The sequence below is a fragment of the Limulus polyphemus genome, unplaced genomic scaffold, assembly GCF_000517525.1.
Source record: "Limulus polyphemus unplaced genomic scaffold, Limulus_polyphemus-2.1.2 Scaffold6520, whole genome shotgun sequence".
Classification (NCBI taxonomy): domain Eukaryota; kingdom Metazoa; phylum Arthropoda; class Merostomata; order Xiphosura; family Limulidae; genus Limulus; species Limulus polyphemus.
Genome location: NW_013672130.1, coordinates 36,968 through 46,181, shown reverse-complemented (window position 1 = coordinate 46,181; position 9,214 = coordinate 36,968). Strand labels below are relative to the sequence as shown.

The 9,214-nt window shown below is 32.5% G+C and overlaps 1 protein-coding gene across 1 annotated transcript in view; it reads left to right on the top strand.

The window, feature by feature from the left end:
- LOC111089526 overlaps positions 1 to 8,093 on the top strand; it is a 10,776-nt gene extending 2,683 nt beyond the window's left edge. Inside the window, exons 2-4 of the mRNA XM_022402203.1 lie at positions 2,755 to 2,899; positions 5,623 to 5,975; positions 7,823 to 8,093. Of these exons, the coding sequence (XP_022257911.1) occupies positions 2,755 to 2,899; positions 5,623 to 5,975; positions 7,823 to 7,958 (634 nt within the window). The 3' untranslated portion in view covers positions 7,959 to 8,093. The remainder of the gene's footprint in view (positions 1 to 2,754; positions 2,900 to 5,622; positions 5,976 to 7,822) is intronic.
- The last annotated feature ends 1,121 nt before the right edge of the window (positions 8,094 to 9,214 follow it).

Genomic DNA, 9,214 nt, shown 5'->3' with positions numbered 1-9,214 from the left:
ATTACCAGCCAATAATAGATAAACAATAAATATTACAGTTGGAACCTCATTGTATTTAGAGATTGGTTATAACTGAGCCACATTGTTAGGAGTTCCTTCGCAGCCTGTGTGTACCTGTAACTGCCATGTATCAAGAATAATCTCATCATACTAATTACAGAGTTGGATTGGTGAGTTGATAATAAAATAGTGGTTTCTGTTTTATAAATATGTCCCTTAATTAAGACTAGAAACATATGACATCCACTTGTGCCTTCTTTTCATAAAAATATCTGTTCTGACAAATAAACTTTGATATTTAGTTTGACAGGGTCATAAATGGTATTTCTTAGTGATGTAATCACAAGATATGTGGTGTAATTCCTCCTTTATTTATAGTACATGACTAGCGATGTAATCATAAGATTCGTGGTGTAATTCCTCCTTTATTTATACTACATGACTAGCGATGTAATCATAAGATTCGTGGTGTATTTCCTTCCTTTATTTATACTACATGACTAGCGATGTAATCATAAGATTCGTGGTGTAATTCCTCCTTTATTTATACTACATGACTAGTGATGTAATCATAAGATTTGTGGTGTAATTCCTCCTTTATTTATACTACATGACTAGCGATGTAATCATAAGATTTGTGGTGTAATTCCTCCTTTATTTATACTACATGACTAGCGATGTAATCATAAGATTCGTGGTGTAATTCCTCCTTTATCTATACTACATAACTAGTGATGTAATCATAAGATTTGTGGTGTAATTCCTCCTTTATTTATACTACATGACTAGCGATGTAATCATAAGATTCGTGGTGTAATTCCTCCTTTATCTATACTACATAACTAGCGATGTAATCATAAGATTTGTGGTGTAATTCCTCCTTTATCTATACTACATAACTAGTGATGTAATCATAAGATTCGTGGTGTAATTCCTCCTTTATACATGACTATTCAGGGTGCTCGAATGAACTTATGAAGTTAAAGTGTTCAAGAGTGCTTGTACTTCTTGTGTTTGACATCTTGCTGATTATTATTTAAAACTTTGTTAGTTTCATAATTAATCGATTTAGTTGTCTATTAGTTACCAGACATGAGGTAGTTATCATTGTGTATAAAGTTTCAGAAGAAGTTATGAGCAATGAAACAAATCAACTGAAAAGTTGTAGTATGATGTCATACTGTGTCTGTAAACAGTTTTGGTCATACTTATAATTAAGTTGAGAATACTGGTAATGATCAGAATCAATAAAATATTGTATTGACAAAATCTTTGTTGATCATTTCAGTTATTATAAAGATAACCTTTTAAGAAAATCAATCACACTATCTTTGGTGTACAGTAACTATTTGGCTAGTTAGTCCACTACGTAATGAACGGTGTACAGTAACTATTCTTACTGTACACCGTTCATTACGTAGTGGACCTATTTGGCTAGTTAGTCCACTACGTAAGGAACGGTGTACAGTAACTATTCGACTGGTTACTCCACCACGTAAGGAATAGCCAAATAGTTACTGTACACCATTCATTACGTAGTGGACTAACCAGTTGAATAGTTACTGTACACCATTCCTTACGTAGTGGACTAACTAGCCAAATAGTTACTGTACACCGTTCATTACGTACTGGACTAACTAGCCGAATAGTTACTGTACACCGTTCCTTACGTAGTGGACTAACCAGTCGAATAGTTACTGTACACTGTTCCTTACGTAGTGGAGTAACTAGACGAACAGTTACTGTACACCGGTTAGTCCAGTACGTAATGAACGGTGTACAGTAACTATTTGGCTAGTTAGTCCACTACGTAAGGAATGGTGTATAGTAACTATTTGGCTAGTTAGTCCAGTACGTAATGAACGGTGTACAGTAACTATTTGGCTAGTTAGTCCACTACGTAATGAACGGTGTACAGTAACTATTTGGCTAGTTAGTCCACTACTTAAGGAATGGTGTACAGTAACTATTCGACTGGTTAGTCCACTACGTAATGAACGGTGTACAGTAACTATTTGGCTAGTTAGTCCACTACGTAAGGAACGGTGTACAGTAACTATTCGGCTTTACGTAGTGGACTAACTAGCCAAATAGTTACTGTACACCGTTCATTACGTAGGGGACTAACCCCAGTCGAATAGTTACTATACACCATTCCTTACGTAGTGGACTAACTAGCCAAATAGTTACTGTACACCGTTCATTACGTAGTGGACTAACTAGCCAAATAGTTACTGTACACCATTCCTTACTTAGTGGACCAGTCGAATAGTTACTATACACCATTCCCGAATAGTTACTATACACCATTCCTTACGTAGTGGAACTGGTCCACTACGTACTGAACCTATGAATTGTTGTACTTCTCTTATAAAATTAAGATTTAAATTTCAATTTGCTCAAGAATTAAGCCTTTGATTTAATCTTGTATGAAGTTTTGAAGGAATGTTTAGATGTAAAAGCAAAACTGAGAACAGGGTTAGTTATATTTAATGTACAAAGACGTTAGTGTGAAGTAATTACTTTAATCTTGTATGAATATTTCAATGTCTAATGTGTGCTTTAGAAAAAATAAAACTTGGTTAAAAAGTTAGAATGAAAATGATGTTGATTGTTGTGAAGTTATACACTTTAAATGTTAGCAACGTTGGCTTTATTTAAAAAGATATTTCCTTGTCTATATTTGACAGCTTTTTTTTTCTAATTTATCACTTTGAACAGTTTTGAAATGTAGTTGATGTATTTTTCTTGTAGGAAGTTAAATGATGCCAAAAAAGATGTTGAATTGATAGAACCTGAATTGGATGATGCACAGTGTAGCCTTCGAGAATTTCATAAGAAGATTACAGATTTACAAGCTAGTCATCAGTTGGAATTATGGAAAACCATTAAAACTTTGGTAAGATGATAAATCGTGCTCTTCATTCACCAGAACCGTTTTTACTCATATTTGCCACTGTATATTTATTATTACTGGTAAAAGATGATTTAATTCAGATTATTTTTATTTCATGTCGATTTCTTTCACGGGCTGGCATAACAAGTGCATTTCAATCAGATATTTAATAGGTTATCTTAATCTTAAAACATTGTTTACTTTCAAAGTGAAATAGCTAAATTAAGCCTTAACTCTTTCAGTAGAAATTTTGTATTCTTAAAAGGGACAAAAATGAGCTTATTAGCCTATCAATAATATCCCTTCCAGCACCCAACTATAACCACCTCTTACTACTCATGTATTCATCCAATCTTTTCTTGAACTCAGTTAAATTTTCTGCCTCCACCACCCTTGAAGGCAGATCATTCCAAAAGCCAACCACCCTGTTTGAAAAGTAATATTGTCTAAACTGCAGACGACTCCTACACTGCCAAAATTTGAACTTATGACTCCTTGTTCTATTGTTTTCACTGCTAAACACAAAAATGTTTGATGGATCTGTTTTATCAATACCCTTAATAACCTTAAACACTTCAATCAAATCCCCTCTGACTCTTCTCCTCTTCTGTTTAACTCAAGGTGTAAAATAAATATTGCTTAACTCAAGGTGTCAAATAATAATGTTTCACTCAAAATGTAAAATAGATAATGCATAAAAATTACCTTTGGACATCTAAGAACAACTTCAATGCTGGATAAGTACACTTCTGGAAAATTGCTTGCGTAGTTAGAGAAAAATAAAGTATTATATAGATTTATAGCATCCTGTATTTTATGTGAACATGTACTTTCTATACCAGTGGAAATATAAAGGATGTAATAAGGCTTAAGGAAATTAATTTTGTTTGTTGTTGAACAATTCAGTATAACACTAACCTGTAGGCTACAGATAAAAGTGGTGCCCTAATTTTTTTTAAACGTGTCTCGAGACGTTTTCTTCACATGGAAATACCACAGATGAATCAATTTTATATAGCTGATTGTTGGAGATGTATGATATTGATAGGTTACATCTGTTATCAGCTGATGTTTGATCATATTGGATAATTCATCTGCTATAATATTGATAAATCTGATATTTAAAAATGACATAGTTTAGATAACATCCATGTTAATGTTCAGTTAATGTATCATTGCCCATCACCATACTTTCATCAAGCATACTGCAGCATTGCTTGCCTTGGTGTGAAAATACCCACCACTGAACTAAATCATTGAAAACTGGCTGATTTCACTTTATGGCATCAGTGATTAGTCAATTCTGTTTCATCTACCTTGGTGTGAAAATACCCACCACTGAACTAAATCATTGAAAACTGGCTGATTTCACTTTATGGCATCAGTGATTAGTCAATTCTATTTCATCTACCTTGGTGTGAAAATACCCACCAGTGAACTAAATCATTAAAAACTGGCCGATTTCACTTTATGGAATTAGTGATTAGCCAATTCTATTTCATCTACCTTGGTGTGAAAATACCCACCACTGAACTAAATCATTAAAAACTGGCCGATCTCACTTTATGGCATCAGTGATTAGTCAATTCTGTTTCATCTACCTTGGTGTGAAAATACCCACCACTGAACTAAATCATTGAAAACTGGCTGATTTCACTTTATGGCATCAGTGATTAGCCAATTCTAATGACAGTAAGTGGGCTAAACAAATAGGTCTGAGAATCCAAGGTTCGGGCATGGTCGTCCCTAAATTTAGAACTGCTGCCCAGGTGGAAGGTAAGCTTCCACATCTACTATTTTTAACTGAATAGTGAGATTGACTGTTGCTTTTATAATGAACCCACAGCTTAAAGGATTTCTGGATTGAACCTTTGAATCAACAGCCTGTTACACTAATCATTAGGCCATGTCTGACCCTCATATTTACACAGCTAGCTGTTAAACTTATCTTACTATCATCTGTCTTGTTCGATAAAATGTGTACTATGATTACAGTTGTTTGGAATGTACACATCACATCTACATCAGGTCTAAATTACTAGAATATTTCATATTTTGAGACTTTAATAACCTTTTTAGCTCATTGTAGCAAGAAGGTATGTGAACATTATTGTGTAGTATTGTTGCAAGTTATCATAAATCAAAGGAATTCTTGTTATAAATATCGACAGATATATTGTTGAATTTTATGATTTTTAATAATTAATGATTATTTTTTTTAATTATTTGTTACAAGTTTGGCTGATAGATGGTGTTCGTGAATGAATAGCAAAAAAAGAAAAAAGATCATTGGTTGAAGTTTAAGAAAACATAAGTTTAGATTATATGATTGTGTGTGTCAGAGACAGCATGTTTATGACATAACTTTGCTGAATCCAGAAAGATTCCTTGTGGATCAGAAATCAAATTTCTGCATCAGTGTAAAGCAGTTGTAGAACTTATAACAAGTAAATTTTGATCAGTAAGTTAACTATTTTAAGTACATTTCATTCGAAAGCCTGATTTGATCAGTAAGTTAACTATTTTAAGTACATTTCATTCGAAAGCCTGATTTGATCAGTAAGTTACCTATTTTAAGTACATTTCATTCGAAAGCCTGATACATTTTTGTACTTTTACAGTCAAGATTTTTATTGTAAAAACCAAATAATATGCTTTCAATGAAAATTAATTTTAATTTTAGTATTTTACAAGGTGCATTTTTGAATATTATTAACTATTTTCAGGCACATCAATTACGATGCGTTAAATTTGACGTTAAAGAGAGCATTGAGCCAAACAACAACACATCATTCCAGTCTGATTATTCTCCCGTAACATCCGAGAGCAATTCTTTAGCTACCAAAAGTATTCCATCGGTTGACCAATCTCTGCTCCCCAGCTATGAAGAGGATATGGACAAAGCTGACCATTTGACCAAGGGAAGTGAGACTAGTATTTCCCAGGCATGCGCCTCACAGATGTCTGAGAAAAGCGTGCCAGTGAGTTCTTTAGCAAGTCATTCCCTTGGTACCATACTGGCAGTGAATTCTGAGCAAAGTAAAATATTGAAAAATGAAAACCAAGCTTGCTACAATAAGTAAGTACGATAGGTTGTATTTGTTTTGGTCAGTGCCGATAATGTGATTATCATTACGGCAAGAGAAAATACAATACCGAAAGGCCACCAAGGATGTGTGTCGTTGTACCAACTGTGGATGATTTACGTTATAATTAAGTCTCGTGTAAAAATTTAATGCATTAACATTTCAGCTAGGCAAAACTTTCCGAGTCTACACTCTGATGGGCAAACTCTTTTATTCTTTTCTCCAGTCACACAGTTGTCATCTTTTGTAAAAATATCAAATTCATAATTGCCTTTGTGTAAAACCTAATTCACAAAGACTTGTGTGTTGTTGGTAGGCTAATTCACCAGGCAGTGACTGTCACTTTTTTTACTGAGGTCACATTATAGCCAGAAGTAGTTAAAATAAAGTTTCAAGAGGAATATGTTAATGAAAATAAATCAAGTTGAAATTAACTGGATATTTAAAACGGAACTTTCTGATCAAAATTTAAACTCTATGAAGAAAAGGGCATTTTCGATGTTTTTTTGACAAAATTTTGGTAATTTCATAACATGAAAAAGAATAGAAGAACTTAATCAAATTAAAAATTTGTTTTGCCCAAAATCTAGATACTACTTAGATAGTTTATGTTAAGTGTCATACAATTCAGTTCAGTTTTCCCATTGTGATGAGGAAAACATCAAGGGATATCAGTGGCTTTCCCCGGAAAGGATTAACCATCCACATGAATGACACATCTGTAAAATGTAATTAACCATCCACATGACTGACACATCTGTAAAATGTAATTAGTCATCCACATGAATGACACATCTGTAAAATGTAATTAGTCATCCACATGAATGACACATCTGTAAAATGTAATTAACCATCCACATGGAATGACACATCTGTAAAATGATTAGTCATCCACATGAATGACACATCTGTAAAATGTAATTAGTCATCCACATGAATGACACATCTGTAAAATGTAATTAGTCATCCACATGAATGACACATCTGTAAAATGTAATTAGTCATCCACATGAATGACACATCTGTAAAATGTAATTAGTCATCCACATGAATGACACATCTGTAAAATGTGATTAACCATCCACATGAATGACACATCTGTAAAATATAATTAGTCATCCACGTGAATAAGATGTGATTAGCTATCCATAACTGACACATGAGTGAAAAGTGATTAACCATCCACATGACTGACACTTGAATAAAATGTGATTAGCCATCCACATGACTGACACGTGTGAAATGTAATTAGCTATTTACATGACTGACATTTGTTGGCAAAGTCTAATTCTTTCAAGACATGACTAACAAACTGTAAAATAACTATGAATGATCAGCACTCGTGTAATGATTATAATTAATATACAACATAAATAACTCATGAAGACGGAATGGATAAAAGTATAACATGTACAAAGTTTTAAAGTGGAAGCCATTCGATAAACTTTTAATTGTGTAAATATGTCTCCTTTAAGTTGTTTATTTGATACTATAATATTATAAGTAACCATTGAAAAATTGTCTATAATTGTCTCGAATATACTGTTTTCATAGTAGGTCAAAATACGTATTATAAATAAAAAGTAAGGACATTTCCTTATGTCTCCAGACTTTATGGACACCCTGTATATAAATTTGTAATTTCTTGTCTTATTTATTTGGCATATAGTAATATAAATTTAATCTGTTGTTTTTCTAATGTCATTCTTTTGTTATCCCTTAAACATATTACTTGTTTTAAGAATCAGTTACGTAGTCGCATATCTTTGAGTCTCCTGTGTATTAAGCAAGTTATTCGTCCTCTTCTTATGTTTTTATACTTCAAATATTTTCCACGCAGGTTGAACAGCATGCTGAGTGCCTTCGAGCAACAACATCAGCAGTTACTGACATCTGTTACAGACTTTGACTTCAACTATTTGAAGAAGGATAACCAACATGCTGTAAAAGATGAAACGCAGAGTTGTTTAGATTGACTGTTTTTACAGCATATAACTCATAGTACGTTTCAATACTGCCTTGGTGTTTATGAAAACTGTAATATAAAAAAAAAATGGTTAATGATGTTTAAAGTTTCTATTCTTGATGTATAATAAATTGTCTGAAAATCATGTTTATGTAAGTAATTTATTCTTCTCGATTGAAGTTTTTTTTTTTTACTTTCCTGGTCAGGATTTTTCCTTTAATACTCTGTTACGTGTAAGAATATGTCTAGTATAAATTAAGGAACTCGTGACGAAAGACCATAGTTATGAGATAATAAGGAAATAATCCAGAAAGTTGGAGATCTGTCTTGAAGTAGTGCTATTTATATCTGTTGTAAGAGGGATTAAACTAAATAATTTGATTATATATATGTATAACATATATCATTCTTAACAATACATTTTTATGGATTTCTATTCTGAAAATATAAACTCTAGAATAATTATGTTATAAAGTTGTATAAATTTAAGTAAACAGAATTCTGAAATTTTTTTTATTTTTTTAAAATAAAAGGATAATTTATTTCTTCGTGAAGTGGTTGTATAGACAATAAAGTCCTTTGAAATTTCTGTATTATTCAGTTTTATATATGTAACCTGTTCCAATAACATTAAATTCTGGTAAGATTTTTAACAAATCTGTGCAATAATAATTTTGTTATTAAGGTTTAATTACTTTATATTTACTTGAGGTATGTTTTATTGAGTAATGTTACTGAATGAAGTGGATAAGGTAAGAGAATGAAGTAAAAAAAGGCAGGAGAACGTGGATAGAAAAAATACAAAAAAAAAGATGTGTAGATTTTTACATGCATGGTGAACAACTTTGTGTTTTGCTCTCATATTGCTGGTTTTGTGCCAAATAATGTAGAGAATTAAATTTTTTTGAAAAACCTTTTTATCCTGGAATTAAAAATAGCCAATTCCATTTCTCTTGAAAAATATATGCAACCTTTAGGGGGAAGCATTACTTGCTGGTTGCCCATGAATATTTGTATCAAGTTAAAGGTGTGTGTGTGTGTGCTTCCCTAAAGCACCTTTAACTTGATACAAATATTCATGGGCAACCAGCAAGTAATGCACGCACACACACACTTCCCCCTAAAGCACCTTTAACTTGATACAAATATTCATGGGCAACCAGCAAGTAATGCGCACACACACACTTCCCTAAAGCACATTTTACTGACTCAAAAGGGATATATATATTCTGAAATGCTGCACCTATTATAAAGGGGTTTAGATAT